The sequence below is a fragment of the Elephas maximus genome, chromosome 7 (genome assembly GCF_024166365.1).
Source record: "Elephas maximus indicus isolate mEleMax1 chromosome 7, mEleMax1 primary haplotype, whole genome shotgun sequence".
In the NCBI taxonomy this organism is placed as follows: domain Eukaryota; kingdom Metazoa; phylum Chordata; class Mammalia; order Proboscidea; family Elephantidae; genus Elephas; species Elephas maximus.
Genome location: NC_064825.1, coordinates 118,903,180 through 118,922,646, shown reverse-complemented (window position 1 = coordinate 118,922,646; position 19,467 = coordinate 118,903,180). Strand labels below are relative to the sequence as shown.

Here is a 19,467-nt window from a genome sequence, read left to right as displayed (position 1 = left end):
AGGACAGGACAGAACTGCCCCATAGGGCTCCGAAGGAGCAGCTGGTGGATTCGAACTGCTGACCTTTTGGTTAGCAGCCGAGCTCTTAACCACTGTGCCACCAGGGCTCCGAGTGGGCATTTGCCATCCTTAAGCACGTTGGGACGAACCACGTGAAGTCGCCGACACATGACCACCTTTAACCTATAAAAACGGCACTTTCATGTGGCTTGACCGGTTACATATGTGTGAGTTGTGTCTGTGTGTTATTGTAAGGGTAAATGTTTATGTCTGTGAGTGTGTGAGTAAAAGGGTTAAGGGCTTATAAATGTGTGTGTGTGTTCCTGGCTGGACTGGCCTCAGAATGTTTAGCTCCGCTTAGAGCTGCCTGACGGCCAAACTGGATGTTTTTGGCTGAATTTCACCTCACCCCAGCAGCCGCCTTTAATTCCAGCCGGGGACATTTCACAACTCGGGGGAAGCAGATCCCGTCCTCCCCGCCCCCTCCGCTCCCCCGCTCCACGCGGTGCACCTGGGCGCCGGATGCCAGAATCCCTCCCCTCCTGCGCCAGACAAGACCTCCGACCCTGCCGCCCGCCGCCCCGCCCCTCTCCGCGCCTAATCTCCAGCCAATAGCAGGGCCCCGCGCCGGCCCCGCCCCGAGCTGCTGCGCTCCTCCTCGCTGGGGACGTCCAGTGCTCCTGCCAGCTGCGCTGTTGGTGCTGGCCTGGGTCGCGCGCTGCTGACCCGGATCATCGCGGGGTGAACTGGGCCAGCCTCTGCATCCACCCGCCCCCGTGCTGGGTGGAGACAGCACCCGCGGACCCCTCTCCTGTGGGACAGTCGCCGGCCCGGGCTCCCTTTCCTGGCATCCTTGGCAGCCTGCCTTGCACATACAAGGTGCCAGGGAAACCTGCCCGGGAGGGGCCACTCTGGCCCCACCCCCCTCTCAGGGACACTTGTAGATGAGGGGGGCGACTCTTAATTCTCTGTGTTTGCTCACCTTCCATGGTCCTTGGGTGGCACAAACGGTTTGCACTTGACTTCTATCCTGAGGGGTGGCAGTTTGAACCCACCTAGCAGCGCCATGGAAGAAAGATCTGGCAATCTACTTCCATAAAGATTACTGCCAAGAAAACCCTGTGGAGCAGTTCTACTCTATCACACATGGGGTCACCGTGAGTCGGGATCAATGGCAACAGGTTTAGGGTTTCTTTTTTGTGTGTGTGTGCCCACTTTCCTTCCCAGAGGAAACCCTACTGGTGCAGTGGTTAAGAGCTACAGCTGCTAACCAAAAGGTCTACCGTTCGAATCCACCAGGCACTACTTGGAAACCCTATGGGGCAGTTCTGCTCTGTCCTGTAGGGTCACTATGAGTCAGAAGCAACTTGACAGCAATGGGTTTCCCAGAGTTATTTCTTGGAAAGTCTCCAGTCTCACATGTAGGAATTAGAGATGTGGAGGGAGGTTAGCTTTTTTTCCCCCATCCCAAAATTTACTAGCTTTAAGGATTTAGGTAGTTAACTTTTCTGTTCCTCATTGGTAAAACTGTAATATCCACCTTACATTTCTGGAAGATTAAATAAAGTGAGATTTATAATACGTTGCCTAGTACTCAGCAGACAGTGAATAAATGTTAGTTCCTGTTTTTACCTGTACTGTTTTTTCCCCTCTCAGTAACAGCTCCAGAATTTAACATTTCATTGGTTATCTTTAAGCTGTATTATTTGAGGGTCTTTAGCCATAAGTAGTCAAAAATCTAATAAAGACAAAAGATGCCTGGGGCAAGAATGAAAGTTGGACAGAAAATTTGGATACAAGTAAAGCTCTTAAAAGGCCCCATACTGAAGGTTCCCAGCATCTCGAAAGAATGATAGCAATCTTAGGACTTGAGGATTATGCAGGTCATAAAATGTTGGGTGCCTTCAAGTTGATTTCAACTCATAGTGACCTCATGTGACAGAACTGCCCCATAGGGTTTTCTAGGCTGAAATCTTTACAGGAGCAGGTTGCCAGGTCTTTCTCCTGGAGAGGGGTTGGCTTTTGATGACATCTGAGGCCCTTCCCAGCCATGGAATCTGGTGACCTAGAAAGGATGGGGAGGTCAGAGGGAATGCTTCACAAAGGGCATCAGGACTTTGCCTTTTTCTCCCCTGAGGGCCTGGCTCAGGCCAGCTGAGCAGAACATGTGATCAATTAGTTCTCAGCCTGGTCTGCACGTCAGAGCCACCTCCCCTGGAGACCTGGCCTCCCTTAGGCACACCCTCACCTCCCTGGTCCTTCCCATGACTGGTCCTGGGCCAGCAGAAAGTGTGGGTGGCGGCCTTCAGGATCACCAGGAGGATGAAGGGCCACCACCAGAGAAGTCCCTGGGGGGCACAAATGGTTAAGCACCTGACGACTAGCCAAAGGGTTGGCGGTTCAAACCCACCCAGAGATGCCTCAGGAGAAAGGCCTGGTGATCTGCTTCCAAAGGGTCGCAGCCTTGGAAACTCTATGGAGCAGTTCTCCTCTGCACACGTGGGGTTACTATAAGTCAGAATCAACTCTGATGGCAGTTAACAACAGTCCTGCTACAGGGTTAGCCTGGTCACAGCTTGGGGGCCCAGATGGGGCTGGGATGGTTAGAACCTGGGGAAAAAATCATTAACATGCTCTGTGACCTTGAGTACCTTTCTTTCCCTCTCTGGGCATTCATTTTCTCATCAGTAAAATGGGTTGTACTCGATCAGTGTTTCTTATACACCTGCTCTGTGGGTTAGGAAGAAATGGCACACAATAAAGGGGTCCTTAAACAATAAACAAGGCAACCCTGGCATTAAAATGAATAGAATCTTTTTGAGGGCACTTCTGGAAGCCTTTTGGAGCCCTGGTGGTGCAGTGGTTAAGAGCTCAGCTGCTAACCAAAAGGTCGGCAGTTCAAATCCACTAGCCACTCCTTGGAAGCCCTAGGGGACAGTTCTGCTCTGTCCTGTAGAGTCGCTATGAGTTGGAATGGACTCGACGGACTCGACTGCCACGGGTTTGGTTTTTTGGTTTCCGGAAGCCTTTAGATGTTAAAGTGCGTTGGCGTCATTGCAGGTAGGGGATCAGAGTACAGTCTCTGACATTGATTTTGCCTGAGGACTTTTCTAGTGTTCGTAGAGTTCACTTTGAGGAATGCTGAGCTAGGTGCTCCCAAGCTTTCTCAGGTGGGGCTGGGGAAGGTGAGCCCTGGGCTGATGCCAGGGCTGCCCCTGCTCATCAGTGGTGCTTTCCTCCCCCAGCTGCCCAACATGTTTGGGAACCTGCGCTCCACATTCATGGCCCTCATGATCGGCTCCTACGCCTCTTCCGCCATCACGTTCCCCACTATCAAGGTATGGAGCCACTTGGGGGGCCTCTTGGGGATTCTTTTGGCCTTGACACAGGACTGGGTGGGATCAGTCAGCCGTAAAGAGAAATGAAGTCCTGATACATGCTACAACCTGGGTAAACCTGGAAACCATTATGTTGAGTGAAATAAGTCAGTCAATAAAGGACAATTATTGTATGATCCCACTTATAAGACATGGACAAATATATAGCGACCACAGCTTACTAGTGGTCACCGGGGACGGGAGGGAGGAAGAAAAGGGGAGTCCTTATTAAGAGGCACTGGGTTTCTGTTAATAGTGGTGGAATAATATGGAAATGGGTAGTGGTGATGGCCGCAGAACACGGTGAATATAATTAATGTCACTGAATCGTACATGTAAAAATTGTTGAATTGGCAAATGTTTTGTTACCTATATTTTTGCTGTTGTTGGGTGCTGTCGAGTCGCTTTTTGACTCAGCAACCCCATGTAATAGTAGAACTGCCCCCTAGGGTTTTGTAGGCTGAAATGTTTATGGGAACAGATTGCCAGGTCTTTCTCCAGCAGAGCTGGATGAGTTCAAACCACCAATCTTTCAGTTAGCAGAGTTTAACTGTTCGCACCACAAGGGCTCCTTTCTGTATTTTTACCACAATTAAAAAAAAAAAAAAAAGAGCTGGGTGGGGCTGGGAGCGATGGCCAGTATGTCTGATAACCCAGTTCCTATCCGTTAGAGGTTGGTTTCCACCATCATGGAGAGAAGCACCAAGGTAGAGCCTGACTCTGCAGCCTGTTTTCTGTATTCTCCATTCAGGCCTTTGCCCTCTCTCCTGGGTCAGGGCAGTCTTTCTTTATGAGCTAGTCTCTGCCTCTGATTTTTTCCTTCTCCAGTCTGTCGTGGAACCCCTGGCAGGTGCAAATGGTTCACATACTTGCTGCTAACCAAAAGATTGGCCGTTCAGTCCACCTAGAGTTGCCTCAGAAGAAGGGCCTAGAAACCTACCAGAAAAATCAGCTGTCGAAAACCCTACGGAGCACGTTTCTTCTCTGACACGTGGGGTTGCCATGAATCAGAATTCACTTGACGGCAACTGGTTTGGTTCTTTTGGTTTAGTCTGTTGTTTACATGGCTTCTAGAATGATCTAAGAGGACTGGCTCACACACCCACTGAAAAGCCTTCAGTGGTCCTGCTTCACCTACGGAATGAAGTCCAACCTCTTCATATGCATTCAAGGCCCCTGACTCTAGCTGGAACCAACCTTTAGGGCTACATCTCCTTCCACACCTCCCAGAAGGGTTGGGTGACTTGAGTCCGAGGTCACAAAGCTGGTCTGTGCAGCTTAGATCCTGGACACATCAGCCTCATGGACCAAGAGCCAGCTTGGGGCAAGCTGGAGTCTCCATTTCTTCCTCTTCAAATGAAATCAAAGCACCATTTCAGCTGGGCCATGATCTGCCCCTCATTCTCCATGAGCTTAGGCAGTTCATTCATTAGCTTAGAGTGCGCTTGCTCAGCGTCCCCAAAGGAGTTAGAGTGTGCCTGGGCAGGGCGCGTTGTTCAGGTAGCAGTAGGCATGGAGCATAGGCAGTTCTCCTTCCCTTTTTTCAACTAAGGGAGTGGAGTTTGAGGGCCCAGATCTTAACCTCCAAATTTGAGGGTGTGGCCCTGCCCCGCCTCCAGGGAGGAAAGAGTCTGTAGCCGCCCCTGAGGTGCCCGGCACAGGCTGCCACTAGCTCCAAGCAGGAGTCTGACAGGAGGGCAGACATCATCGAAGGCAGAGGGTGTTGGGGGGAGAGGAGGAGGCCAGGAGGAAGAAGCATCTCTGTGCAGCAGGCTTCCCTCAGTACACTTGAACGAAATCCAAATCAAGACAGAACCTGCTTGTTCTGGGATTTGCCGCACCTGGGAGCACCTGTGAAAGGCAAGATAAGGCTTCTCACACTGGGTTTACCTTTCCTCGGCAAACTTTGAACTCTCCAGAAAGGGGCAGCATACACACGGCTATTCCTGGTTCACCTCGAGCATTAGTTTTCCTCTTTTATAGATAAGGCGAAATGATATTTTTTGCATGGGGAAACAAACATGGAAGTTTATGGAGTCATAGCAAAACATGTGTCCAGTCTACGGATGACCACTGAGACTTCAGACACATCTCAGCTTGGGGCCAGCCACTTCAGTACTTTGTGGGAACTGATGCACGCTTCTTTAGAGGGGCTTGGGTGAGAAGGAGGAGGGGAGGTGGGTCTTCTAGTGTGGCTCTAACTTTGGGCCTTGGGTTCCTTACCTGTAAACTGGACAAAGGAGTAGGGTAGAAGAGACCTTCACTAAGGCCTTTGAGGCCCAGGCTCTCCCATGGGGTGGAAGAGATGGTATCAGATGGAATCAAAGCATCCTTTCAGCTGGGCCATGGTCTGCCCCCTCAGACTCCATGAGCTTGGACAGTTCATTGTTAGTTTAAAGGGCACTTCCTCCCCACCCCCAAAGCCCAGAGGAGTTTGAGCATGTGCGTAGGTAGGGTGCAGCCCACCCACAGGCTCGTCCCTCTTCCCACAGCTGATCTATGATGCCGGCGTGGACTTTGTGGTCATCATGTTCACCTGGGCTGGCCTGGCCTGCCTCATCTTCCTGAACTGTGCCTTCAACTGGCCCAGCGAAGCCTTCCCAGCCCCTGAGGAGGTCAATTACATGTGAGTGTGGGGGTGCTGTGGTGAGGAGAGGCTCTCCCTGCTGTAGTGGGGGGGGGGAGCGGCGGGAGATCTGTGGTGTGATGGACAGGATCAGTTTGGAGTCAGAGAGCCCTGGATTGGGTTCTCTGCTTGGCAAATCTCCTGAGCTCTAAGCTCCGCTTTTTCATCTGTGTCCACCTGTGGGCGTTTTTAAGGAATAGACCTGACACACAGTAGGTGCTCAAAACCTAGTGACTATTGTGATTGTTGTTATCTTTATGGGGTTTCAGAGGAGGGGGTCAGAGTAGGAGGAATCCAGCAACAGTGTAGATACCATGTAGATCCAGAAGGGCGATAGCCAAGCACATTGGGGTGCTGGTCAAAAAGCTGACATTTATTGAGTGCCTGCTATATGCCAGGCACTGTGCTTTGCTCCCTATTATTCTCAGGCAGCCCTATGGTGTGAATTCTGTTACGAACTCCATTTTGCAGGTGAAGAAAACAAAGGGACAGGGAGCAAAGGGACTTTCCTAAGGTCATGCCGTTGTAAGGGGGTGAGTCTTTAAGGCTGGAACTAGGCTGTCTTCCTTCCTGGGAATGACCAAAGTGAAAGTGACCAACTTGCCCTTCACTTATTGGGCACCTGTGCTAAGCCTCTGAGCGGCCCACACAGGGCCTGCACTGGATGTGGCTGTGCTGCGTCAAGGGAGTCTCAGAGCCCCTGGGATGGCCTCCTCGAGGCATTTTGGGAGGGTAGGCCCTGTGTGGCTGGTTCCCACATGCTCTGGTCTGGCTGCTGGCAGGAAGATGAAGCTCAGGGGTCTGGCCCTGGACCACAAGGTGACAGGTGAGCGCTTCTACGCCTACATGACCACGGTGGGCCAGCGGCTAAGCCAGAAGGCCCACAGCCTGGAGGACGGGAACGACGTCTTCATCGCATCCCAGGGTGTCCGTCACACCTCAGAGACCCCTTCTGAGAGTGAGTGCCCGGCAGAAGTGCCTGCCTTGGGGGGTGGGGTGGGTCAGTCCTTCCGCCAAAGGAGCACTGGTATGGGAGTGCTCCCTCTTGCCCTCTTCAGTGCTCACAGGATCCCCAGGATGGAGGTGGTGGCGCGCTCCCCGTTTGTTAAGTGCTGTCAAGTCGATTTCACAAGTGACCCCATGTGACAGAGCAGATCTTCCCCATAGGGTTTTCTAAGCTGTAATCTTTATGGGAGCGGATCGCCAGGTCTTTCTTCCATGGAGCCCCTGCATAGGTTCAAATCTCAAAATTTTTGACTAGCAGCCGAGCCCTTAACCATTGTGCCACCAGGGCTACTTATGCTCCCTGTTTGTAGATGGGGAAATCATAGCTCAGAGAACTCTGGGAAATTCAGATTCAAGGGTACACTGCTGGATTCTTAGAATGGGGGCAGGCCTGGGAAGCACTTGGTTTCAGTTCCCTCAGAGACTCCAGCAACCGCTGAGCTTCTTACGCAGATGCAGCCTGGAGAGTGGCTGGCTGGCACCCCCTGCTGGGCACAAGAGGAACTGCACTCTCCTTCCCAAGGAGCCAGCAGGGTGGTTGGGAACCTTCTGCTTTGGGTCAGTTCCCAAGGTGCCTGAGACCCTGAAGGAGCACAGGTCATGAAGTCCAAAGGTGGGGGTCTGAACCTCGGTTCCTCACTTTCAGACCATGTGACTTGGGTCGATTGCTTACCCTTGCTGTCACCGTTCAATCTTTCATCTCTTAACCAACATGAATAACCTGACACTGAGAAGCTCGGAGGGAAGTTAGTTGTGAGGGTCGAATGAAGTCCCAGGTGGGGGAGCTCTGTGTGAACTGTAAAGTGGTGCACAGTCATGAGGGGGTTATCTCCATTGCTGACCCACCTGGCAGAATGGCTAAAGGCAGGAGCCCAAGTCGGGCCCACCTGCTGCACCAGCCATCATTTAACCCCTCAGAGCTGCAGTTTCCTCATCTGTAAAGTGGGGTAAAACAGGGTGGTTGCAAGGTTTGGCCAAATGGGATAATACACACCAAGTGTGCCGTACATAAAAATACCAAACCAGACCAGTTGCTATTGAGTTGATTGCAATTCATAGTGACTACATGTGAGTCAGAGTAGAACTGTGGTCCAAAGAGTTTTCAATGGCTGATTTTTTTGAAAATAGGTCTATCTTCCAAGGCACCTCTGGGTGGACTCAAACTGCCAGCCTTGAGCTAGCAGCCAACTGTATAACTGTTTGAACCACCCAGGGACTCCATGTAGCACATAGAACTTAATGAACAGTAGTGAGAAGGAGACCTGGGTTTACTTCATGCTGTCAGTGGAGGCTTCTGTGTTGCTATGATGTCCAGACTAAGACCAGCAAGAAAGGCCTGGCAACCTACTTCCAAAAATCAGTCAGTGGAACCCTAGGGATCGCTATGGTCTAATCCTCAACCAATCACGGGGGTGGTGCAGGACTGCTCTGTTGTGCATAGTGTCACCATGAGTCAGGGGCCAACTCAGTGGCAGCTAGCACCAACAAACCATAGGTCACCTGAGAGTGTTCTGCTGAGACAGTCATAGAGCTGGGCAAGAACTTGGAGGCCAATGAGTCTGAACCCCTCATTTACAAAGGAAGAAACCAGCCCTGAGAGGAGACATCCCTCTCCAAAGTCATGGAGTTGGTGCCAGAGCCTCCTTTAGACCTGTGTGGGCTGGGAGAAGCAGGGGAAATGGAAGGCCTGGGGCTCAGGGGTGCCCCCTGCTGTCTCCCCAGGGTCCATCCCGTTCCGCAGGAGCCTCTGCTCCCCCATCTTCCTGTGGAGCCTCCTCACCATGGGCATGACCCAGCTGAGGATCATCTTCTACATGGCCGCCATGAACAAGATGCTGGAGTACTTTGTGACTGGTGGCCAGAAGCATGGTGAGGTGCTGCTGAGCCCACTGGGGGCTGGGGGCACAGGGGAGCCACCCTGCCTTGAGCTCCTCTCACCTTGGCTTCCCTCCCCCCCGCAGAAATGAATGGCCTGAGACAAAGGGCAGCAGAGACAGGTAGGCATGAAGGCTGGGCCCTTGCCCACTCCACAGGGAACAGGGATCCTCTGGGCCTGGATCCTCTCTTGTCACCCTGGGCATTTTGGGGAGCTAGGAATCTGGGGTCAGAAGAAGGCTCTTTTGGAACTCCCTCTCCTCCGCTGGAAGTGGGTGGCACCGCCCACTGGGCTGCTAGCATCTGTCGGGCCAGCTCCTGACCCCGCTTTCCTTCCCGTCCTGCCCAGTTGGGTTCTACTCCTCCATCTTTGGGGCCATGCAGCTATTGTGCCTTCTCACCTGTCCCCTCATCGGCTACATCATGGACTGGCGGATCAAGGACTGCGTGGACGACCCCACCGAGGGCATTGCCCTCGGAGACGCCAGGTGACCTGGACAGGGATGGTGACAGCAAGAAGGCCAGTGGGGTTTCATTTTCTATGTGCTTTCACATCCAGCGGAAACCCTGGTGGTGTAGTGGTTAAGAGCTATGGCTGCTAACCAAAAGGTCAGCAGCTCAAATCTACCAGCCACTCCTTGGGAACCCTATGGGGCAGTTCTACTCTGTCCTATAGGGTCACTATGAGTTGGAATCGACTTGACAGCAATGGGTTGTTTTTTTTTTACATCCAGCATCTCATTTCATTCTCCCAAGAGCCCTGGGAGAGCTCATTTACAGATGAGGAAACTGAGGCTAAGAGGGCACACAGTTTGATTTTCTTGATAGTAAGAATAGCTAACTTTGAGTGCTGACTATGCACTAGGCACCTTGCATTGTCTCGTTTAATCCCTACAGCAGCTTTCTGAGGTAGGGACACCATTAGCCCCATTTCACAGATGGGGAAGCTGAGACATAGAAAGGTTAATAAGTAACATATCCAAGCTCCAGAGGCCATGTTATAAAGATAATAGCCTAGGGTCTTCTTAGGGCTGGGAAGAGAGAGAGTTGGTGCATAAGACAGCTACTGCTTATAACAAATTGCTCCAAGACCTGGCATCTTAAAAGAACAAACATCTGTTCCGTCACACAGTTTCTGAGGGTCAGGCAGGAATCTGGGAATGACTGATTGAGCTGGTGGTTCTGGTTCAGGGTCTCTCATAAGGTTTCATTCGGACCGGCATTTAGGGCTGCAGTTATCTGAAGTCTTGACTGAGGGAGAACTAGTTTCTAAGGGCACTCACGTGGCTATTGGCAGGAAGTTCAGCTCCTTTCCACAAGGGCATTTCTGTAGGGTTGCTTACAGTGTGACAGCTGGCTTCCTCCAGAGCGAGAGACAAATTAGAGAGAGAGAGAGAGGGCACCCAAGATGGAAGCCACAGTGTCTTTTATAACCTAATCTCAGAAGTGATATACCATCTCTACAGCCATATTCTATTGGTCACAGAGACCCACCCTGGCACAGGGCGTGGGGGGGAACCACACAAGGGTGTGAATACCGGGAAGCAGGGACCATCGAGAGCCATCGTGGTGGCTGGTTACCACAGTTGAGGCTTGAAACCAGATCTGGCTACTTTTGCTCTTTTGTGTTAATCCAAATACTTCCTATTTCTCCTGAGAGGAAGGAAGAGGGAGGCTAGGAGAGAAGGCACCTATGGAACAATCTAGTGGCTTCCTTTCCTGTCAACAGTGCCTCAGCCCTGGCACCCAGGCTTCCTCCTCTGCCCTCTGCTCCTGATGGCCAGTGTCCATTAGGGCCCTTCTGGGCAGGACAGATGGGCAGCTTGCCCTCACCCCAGCCTACTGACCCCTCCACTGGGCCGGCCTCCGTGTGTCTTGATCATGCCAGACAGAAGGGCCTCCTGGGAAGCCAGGGGGCAAGCTGCCACCCCTGGAACAACCTGTGCTCTTATAAGGCGGGATGGTGGGCAGAGACACCTTCCTGAGGCTTCTGATGAGAGACAGGGTGAGAGCCCCCCTTTCTCCCCTTCCTCGGCTCTCACACTTCAGTGTGCACGCGAAACACCTGGAATACTTGTCAAAATGCAGATTCCTGGCCTCCACCCCTGAGATTCTGAAGTCTGGGGCAGAGCCTGGGAACCTGCATTTTTAAGAAAGCTCCTCAGGTAATGCTGGTGTAGTTGGTTGGGGGAAATATGTGTAGAGAAATGCTGAGCTAGAGAAATGATTTTCTACCTTTGCTGCTGCCTCCTCAGCCTTCAGGGCAAAGGCACGTCAGCAGGGGGAGGGGCCAGGCTGCCAGGGAGGTAGAGTCAGCAGCCTGTGACTGCTTTCCTCCTCAGGCATGGGATCACCACCACAGCCCCCAAACGGCGCTACCGCAAGATCCAGAAGCTCACCAATGCCATCAACGCCTTCACCCTGACCAACTTTCTGCTTGTGGGTTTCGGCATCACCTGTCTCATTAGCAACTTACATCTCCAGGTACCTACCTCCTTCCCCTTCTCTGCCTCCATAGAGTTGGTTCCAACTCATAGCGACCCTATAGGACAGAGTAGAACCACCCCATAGGGTTTCCAAGGCTGTAATCTTTACAGAAGCAGACTGCCGTATCTTTCTCCTATGGAGCTGCTGGTGGTTTCAAACCTCCGACCTTTTGGTTCATAGCCAAGTGCTTAACCACCGCACTACCAGGGTTCCTTCTCTTTGCCCCAGGGCTCCCCATAGGGATGGCCCACCCATGCCTGCCTTTCAGGACTCAAGGTTCTTGTCCTCTGTGTCTGCCTGTTTTTTGAGTTCTCTAGAAAGTGTTTCTGGGAAGTTGGGTTGGCGAGGGGGTAGAAGTATGTGGACAGCCCCATTCCCCTGTTCGCCCCACTTCTCCTTCCTCCTACCTGTACTCCCTCTAGTAACCCCTTCACTCACCCTCTGCTTGGTTTCAGTTTTTGACCTTCGTCCTACATACCGTTGTTCGGGGTTTCTTCCACTCCGCCTGTGGAGGCCTCTACGCTGCCGTGTGAGTCAGCTTGGGCATGCTTCTCCGAGCCTTTCCCCCCAGCCAGAGAAGCCCAGAGCAGGGGCGAAAGGGCCTTGGACACCCCTTAATCCCCTCCACCCCCATGGAGGCACCCTCTCTCCAGCCTCCCTTGCTCCCATCCTTGGTGCCTATACTGATGTCTCAGAGCTGGTGGGGGGCTGTCCCTCTCTGAGCTCCTCTAGCAATGGGGAGCTCACTTCCTCTAAGGTGGCCTATCCCACTGTGGGATTACTCACTGCCAGAGTTCCCTCTGAGAAAAACAAAATACCAAACCTGTTCCTGACCTTTTGGTTAGCAGCTATAGCTCTTAACCACTACGCCACCGGGGTTTCCTCCTTCTGAGAGGAACCTGAAATACTTGGTGTCTTAGTTTCTCAGTGCTGCTATAACAGAAAAACCACAAGTGCGTGGCTTTAATGACAGAAATTTATTTTCTCACAGTTTAAAAATCAAACCTGTTGCTGTCAAGTCGATTCCTACTCATAGTGACCCTATAGAATGGAGTAGAACTGCGCCATAGGGTTTCCAAGGCTGTAATCTTTATGGAAGCAGACTGCTGGGTTAAGCAGTCAAGCGTTTAACCACTGTGCTACTAGGGCTCTCTCACAGTTTAAAAAAAGCCAAACCCACTGCCTTCAATTCAATTCCAACTCATAGCGACCCTATAAGACAGAGTAGAACTGCCCCAGAGGGTTTCCAAGGAGCACCTGGTGGATTCGAACTGCCAACCTTCTGGTTAGCAGCCGAGCTAGGAGACTTCAATTCCAAATTCAGGGCACCAGCTCTAGCCAGGAGCTCTCCCTGTCGTTTCTGGGGAGAAATCCTTGTCTAAATTCTTCTGGATGTTCCCTGGCATCATTCTTTCCATTTGGTCTGCTTGCTTCTGGCCTAATCTGCTCTTTTTATATCTCAAAAGCGGTTAGGTTAAGACACACCCTACATTGATACGACCTCATTAACATAACAAAGACAACCCTATTGGCAAATGGGATTACATCCAGAGGGATTATGATTTTTTTTTTAATTTTCTGTTGTTGTGGTTGAGAATATGTGTACACAGCAAAACACAGACCAGTTCAACACTTTCTACATGTACAATTCAGTGACATTGGTTACATTCTTCAAGTTGTGCAGCCATTCTTACCCTCCTTTTCTGAGTTGTTCCTCCTTCATTTACATAAACTCTCGCAGCCCCCCTAAGGTTCCTGTCTAATCTCTTGAGTTGCTGTGGTCACCTTGATCCCTTATAGATAGTTTTTCAAAGAGCCTAATGCTCAAGGCAGACATTTTTTACTAATTAAGCTAAACTATTTTTTTTTTTTTTTTTTTATTGTTTGGTTTTCAAAAGACTTCTGGGGATATTTTTGGGTTAAGTTATAAAGATTATTTCAGGGTAGTAGTTTCAGGGGTTCATCCAGCCCCCAAGAGGGGTTAGGATTTATAACATATTATTTTTGTGGGACACAATTCAATCCATAACACTTGGTTAGATGACACTTTGGTCCTGTGTCTACTCTCTGGAATGGCCCAAACGGTAGCTTCTCTTCCCCCGCCTCCAGCTCTGTAGAAATTTGTGAACATCAATCCTTTTTGCCTTATAACTTACAACTTTGTGACTGGAGCAGAGTGATCGAGGGGGAGTGGAAGAAAGAGGGCAGAGAGGTACCAGGGCCAGATCTTTTGCAGGGCCTTTGTTGTTAGCAGCCGTTGGGTCAACCCCTGACTCATGGCAACCTCATGTATAATAGGTTCGGACTATTGTGATCCACAGGGTCACTGGCAGATTTTTTGGGGAAATAGATCGCCAGGCCTTGCTTCCTAGTCTTTCTTGGTCTGGAGACTGAAATCTGTTCAGCATCATAGCAACTCACAAGCCTCCACGGACAGACGGGTGGAGGCTACGCATGAGGTGACTGACCAGAAATTGAACCCTGGTCTCTCGAATGGGAGGCGAGAATTCTACCACTGAACTACTGCTGCCCCCTTGTGAGACCTCTTAGGCCATAGTAAAGCCTTTGGCTTTTATCTGAGTGGAACAGGAAGCCTCTGAGCAGAGGAGTAACATGGTAAGAATTATATCTCATGCCTTATAGCTTCCCTACTTCAGGCCAAACAGCCCCAGCTCTCTTTCTCTTCCACTGCTGGGCCCTGCTGAGGGGCTCTTCCTGTGTGTGATGGAGCAGTAGGACATCACGGTGGTGACGGTAAAATCATAACAGTTACCCAGTGTTCACTCCAGGCAGGCGCCGTGCAAGTCACTTATCTAAGCCTCACTGGAGCCTTCGCAGCAGAGGGCAGCTTCGTTTCTTCAGGCGCCCACCTAGCCCATTGGCAATCCTGTGGCTCCACATTCCAAATGCCCAAATCCCCCAAATCTGACCCCTTCTCAGCACCCCCCTGCTGCTGTCCTGGTCCAAGGCCCCAGCACCCCAAGCCTGGGTTGTTGCACAGCCTTGTAATGGTGCTCTGCCCTGGCCTTCCATGCTCTGCCCTGGTCCTCCTCCAGTCTGTTTTTAACACACACGCTGGAGTCACCTGTTAAGGCGTAACTCTTCGTGTCACTCCTCTGCTCAGAACACTCTATGCCTTCCCGTCTTACTTGGAGAAAAGCCAAAGGCTTTGCTAGGGCCTAAAAGGCCCTACAAGGTACCACAGCCCTGGTACCTCTCTGCCCCCTTCCTTCCTCTCTCCTTGTCTTAGTTTCTAATGCTTCTGTAACAGAAATACCACAAGTGGGTGGCTTTAACAAACAAATTTATTTTCTCATAGTTAAGGAGGCTCAAAGTCTAAGTTCAGGGCACGGGCTCTAAGGGAAGGCTGTCTTTGTGTCTCATTCTGGGGGAAGGTCCTTGTCTCTTTTCAGCTTCTGTTCCTTGGTTCCTTGGTGATCTTCCTGTGGCGTGTATCTTCCTCTCTGTTTGTGCTTCCTTTGGGTGCCTGATCTTCTCTTTATAAATTCAGAGGTGATTGGTTTAAAACACACTCTACAGAGATATTGTCTTATTAGCTTAATGAAGTTCTATTTCCAAATGGGATCCTAGCCGCAGGTATAGAGGTGTACGATTTATAACACACAGTTTTGGGGGACACAGTTCAACTATAACACTCCTTACTCTGCTCCAGCCACGCTGGCCACGTTGCTGCTCAGAAACCCCAAACCTCTTCCCCAGTCAGGACCTTTGCACTTGCTGTTCTCCTTTCTAGAAACTTCCTCCAGATACCCACGAGGCTCATGCTCTCCTCTGTTCAGGTCTTTACCTAACCGTCCTCTTCTTGGTGAGGCCTGTCGTGGCCATCCTGAACAGGGGCCTGGCACACACATAGTAGGAGCTCAGCAAAACCAGAACCCATTGCCTACCTTTGAGTCGATTCCGACTCAAAGCAACCCTATAGGACAGGGTAGAACTTGCCCCATAGGGTTTCCAAGGAGTAGCTGGTGGGTTCGAACTGCTGACCTTTTAGTTAGCAGCCGAATGCCTAACCACTGTACCACCAGGGCTCCAGGAGTTCAACAAATATCTGTCCAAAGAGTAAATGAACTTGGAAAAGTATAGTGAGAATGGTCGCATGCCACGAAGAATGTAACTGATGTCATCGATTATACCTGTAGACATCGTTGAATCGGTGAAAGTTTTGTTGTATATATTTCCACCAAAAAAAAGAGCAAACGAATAACCCATGAGGTTAGTGCTATCCATGTTTTTAGAGGAGGAAGTGGGGCTCAGAGAGATTGGCGGTGGTGCTGCGTGGCGTCGAGTTGATGGCGACGTGATAGCAACCCTAGAGGATGGGCAGAACTGCCCTATAGGGTTTCCAAGGCTGGAATCTTTACAGAAGCAGACTGCCACATCTTTCTCCCACGGAGAGGCTGGTGGGTTCGAACTGCCAACCTGTCGGTTAGCAGCTGAGCACTAACCGTGCCACCAGGACTCCTTAACTTGCTATTATCACACAAAAAGTCGATGTTAAAACTCAGCTCGGTGGCCCCGAAGTCACAGTGTACACCCTCAAGGCCAAGGGACCTGGTGTTGGGCAGCTGAGACCTAAGCAACCAGAGAGTGCATGCAGAGAAGTATCTGGGGGAGGGTCAAGAGGGGTACAGGGCTTTGGGGTGCTGGGGCTGGAGAGGGCCACTCACCTCTGATGCTTGGGCCCTCCTCCTTGACAGGTTCCCTTCCAACCACTTTGGGACGCTGACGGGCCTGCAGTCCCTCATCAGTGCCGTGTTCGCCCTGCTCCAGCAGCCACTCTTCATGGCCATGGTGGGACCCTTGGAAGGAGACCCCTTCTGGGTGAGAATGGAGTATGGCGTGGGTGTGGGAAGCTGGAGCTACCTTGTGGGGTGCAGTGGGTGTGTCAGGGGCTAGTTTGTGGCAGACTCCCTCCCTCATCACATGGCAGTCAGAAGGAGCCTCGGAAGCCTCTCCCCTGTGGGGTCCTGAGTTGGCTACCCAACAGGACCCCTCAGCAGGGTGTTAAAAAGAGAGATTTCCTAGCCCACTGAATTGGCCTCTCTTCACCCAGGCCCAGGAGTCGGTAATGAGCTTCCAAGTGACTTGTGAAGTGACCTAGTCCTGATCCCAGGACCTGTATTCAAGAACCACCGGTCCAGTCCAGTCCTGCCCAAAATAGGGATCCCCTCTCTAGTACCACTGGAAGGGGGCTCCTCCCCACTTAGCTCCAACACCGCAGTGGGGAGGGGGGTGCCCACTCTTGCATGAGGGCAAACCCATTGACATTGAGTTGATTCCAACAGGTGGCAACCCCATATGTGGCAGAGTAGAACTGCTCCATGGGGTTTTCTTGGCTGTAATCTTAATGGAAGCAGATCACCAGGCCTTTCTTCCATGGCACTGCTGGGTGGGTTTGGACTGCCAACCTTTAGGTTAATGTTGCAACATACTTTTGTGTCACCCAGGGACCTTCCTGCACAAGGCAGCCATTGTTCTTGTTAGAATGCTTTTGGTTACATTGAACTGACATCTGTCCCACGGGGGCTGGTGCCTCATAAACCTCCTCCCACAAGAACTGGGATAACAACTACCATTTCTTGAGCGCCTACATGCCAAGTACACCATGCACACTTTGTTCACTTACTCTTTGCCCAAACAGCCCTGAGGAGGCACTTGAGTCGGGGTCACTTGCTCGAAGGCACACAGGGAGTAGTGGCAGAACCACGATGTCAGCTGGGTCAGCCCATTGACTGAGGCCACTTGCCAGGGCCTCCCAAGCCCTCTGTCCTCCACCCCCACATCCCAGCTCCTTTATCTGCCTGGGAGCCTCCTGAACAAACTCCAACTGGTCAGTGTCCCCACAGCTGGAGGCTTCCACCAGGAGGTCACATTTTGGGAGTGGCCTGACCAGCCCAGAGTCCCACATTGCTGTCTCCTTCTTTGTCCAGCCAGAGGGTGCCCTGTTGCCTTATTATATGGGCATTGGTGCCAGCTGGGGTTCAAAGCCAGGCTCTGCCACTTACTAGATCTGACTGAGCATTTGCATCTGAGCCACCTTACGAGGCTGTTGAACATTCAACGCAATACTGGTGGAACAGTGATTGGCACATCAAAAACAAAACAAAAGTGCACTTCTTGCCGTTGCGTTGATGTTGACTCGTGGTGACCCCATGTATGTGACAGAGTAGAACTGCTCCAAAGGGTTTTCTTGGCTGTAACCTTTACGGAAGCAGAATGCCAGGCCTTTCTTTTGTGGTGCATCCGGATAGACTTGAACTGTCAACTCTTAGGTTAATAGATAAGCACAAATCATTTGTGCCACCTGGGGAACTTGTGCCAATTAAGGGATCATTTGGCACACAGTAAGCGCGTGATATGGATTCCCCAGGTGGCAGAAACGGTTAAGTGCTCAACAACTAGCTGAAAGGCTGGTGGTTCAGATCCACCCAGAGACACCTTAGAAAACAGGCCTGGGAACCTGCTACTGACATGTCACAGCCTTGTAAACCCTATGAACCAGTTCTACTCTCCATACATGGGGTCTCCATGAGTCAGAATCAACTCGAAGGCAACTAAGAACAATAAAAACAAGCATGTAATAAATGCATGTAATAAATACTAGCTACATTTATCATTCTGGCCCAGGATTTGGAGCACAAATGACTGTCTTCTCTTTCCTATCACAGGTTTAGGAGGGTCCCTGAGGGTGATGAGGGCAGATGGGTACCTCCTTGACTCCTTGCCTCTTTCTCCTTGCCCTAAAGGTGAATCTGGGCCTCCTGATATTCTCACTCCTGGGATTCCTACTACCTTCCTACCTCTTTTACTTCCGTGCCCGACTCCAGAGGGAGTACGCCGCCGGCTGGACAGACCCTCAGAAGGTGCTTGGCAGCTTCGAGCTGACAGAGGTGTAGACCTCGGAGGCCCAGGGACCTGAATGCCTGAGCAACTAAAGGGAATGCCCCCTTGTGGCTTGTCTACCTGTAACATACGCACAGAGCCAGGGGCCGCGGATTTATAAATACTCAGAGTTCTATTTTTGTAGGGACTTGCAAAAAAGGAAAAAAAAAAAACCCTAAAATAATCTCCCAAAGCAAGGCTCCATTGACTGAAGATAAGCCCTGTGCTGGAGGGACTGGGCCTTCTTCCCTTCTTCCTTAGATTGGAGGAGACCCGTTCTCTGGGCCTTCGTCATGAGGAACCTGTCTCTTGGTGCCTCCTGGGGGCTTGTGGGGTCAGCAAATGGGCTGTCTGCCCCTAAGGTCTCAGCTGCACAATGCCACGAGCTTGCACGCGTGCATGTGTGTGCCTGTATGTGTGCGTGTGTGCATGTGTATGCACACAACAAACTTCCCCTTGCAAGGAAGGGGGCCTGAGGGTGCTGGCTGTGTCCTGGAAGAGGTGTGGGGGGCAAGCTCCTTCCAGGGGCCGGAGGGCGGGTTCCCTCCCTGGTGCCACTTCTTGCTGGTCTTAGAGGAAATAAAAACGGAAAGTGAGAGACTGGCTGGTGTGTGCCTGTGCCTGGGGGTGGGTGGATGTCTTCCTACACCCCCCTTCCCTTCTCACCCAGACTCAGCTGGGCATTAAGTGGGACGCTGGCAGTGCCAGCCTGCCCCCTTCTGGCTATCTGGCTCACCCCCCTGTTCCCAACCATGCCTTGCCCTTAGTGTCTGGAGGGAGGCCAGATCCTGGCCCCTGCATCTGCTCCCCACTTCACAGGGTGGTTGAGATGTCCAGGAGGCCAGCCTTTTTCCTGACAGGGGATCCGGGACAGGATGCTTTAGCGAGAGCATTAAGGACTGACTCTCAAGTGCACCCACCAATGCATCCCTGGGGGGTTGCTGAAACTAAGCCTTCTTTGTGGTCTCCAATTTTATCTTAAAATTTCATGCAAATTTTGAGTTCTACTCTATACTATATTTACAGTTGCTTTGAACATTAAAGTGAGGTTTTAAAATTACCTACAGTGAGGGGAAAACAACATCTTTGAGGAAAGGGCCTTCCAGGAAGACATACCTTATTTATCCTGGGCCTTCTGGAGTCCCCCGTACACCTGCTGGTGCCCCGGGGCATACGCCTTAGAGGATAGATTAA

At 51.3% G+C, this 19,467-nt stretch overlaps 1 protein-coding gene across 4 annotated transcripts in view; it reads left to right on the top strand.

Moving 5' to 3' along the window:
- The window catches only part of SLC43A1 (solute carrier family 43 member 1), a 34,317-nt gene extending 15,338 nt beyond the window's left edge, over positions 1 to 18,979 (top strand). For 3 of the 4 annotated variants that reach the window (XM_049891983.1, XM_049891984.1, XM_049891986.1), the window contains 10 exons: positions 3,246 to 3,338; positions 5,870 to 6,003; positions 6,786 to 6,961; positions 8,731 to 8,877; positions 8,970 to 9,005; positions 9,233 to 9,371; positions 11,226 to 11,367; positions 11,826 to 11,899; positions 16,089 to 16,212; positions 18,138 to 18,978. In XM_049891983.1, coding sequence (XP_049747940.1) covers positions 3,246 to 3,338; positions 5,870 to 6,003; positions 6,786 to 6,961; positions 8,731 to 8,877; positions 8,970 to 9,005; positions 9,233 to 9,371; positions 11,226 to 11,367; positions 11,826 to 11,899; positions 16,089 to 16,212; positions 18,138 to 18,287 — 1,215 coding nt within the window. In that variant the 3' untranslated portion in view covers positions 18,288 to 18,978. Of the gene's footprint in view, positions 1 to 3,245; positions 3,339 to 5,869; positions 6,004 to 6,785; positions 6,962 to 8,730; positions 8,878 to 8,969; positions 9,006 to 9,232; positions 9,372 to 11,225; positions 11,368 to 11,825; positions 11,900 to 16,088; positions 16,213 to 18,137 lie in introns of all 4 variants that reach the window. The other variant, XM_049891985.1, reaches the window with a different exon arrangement.
- Positions 18,980 to 19,467: the final 488 nt, after the last annotated feature.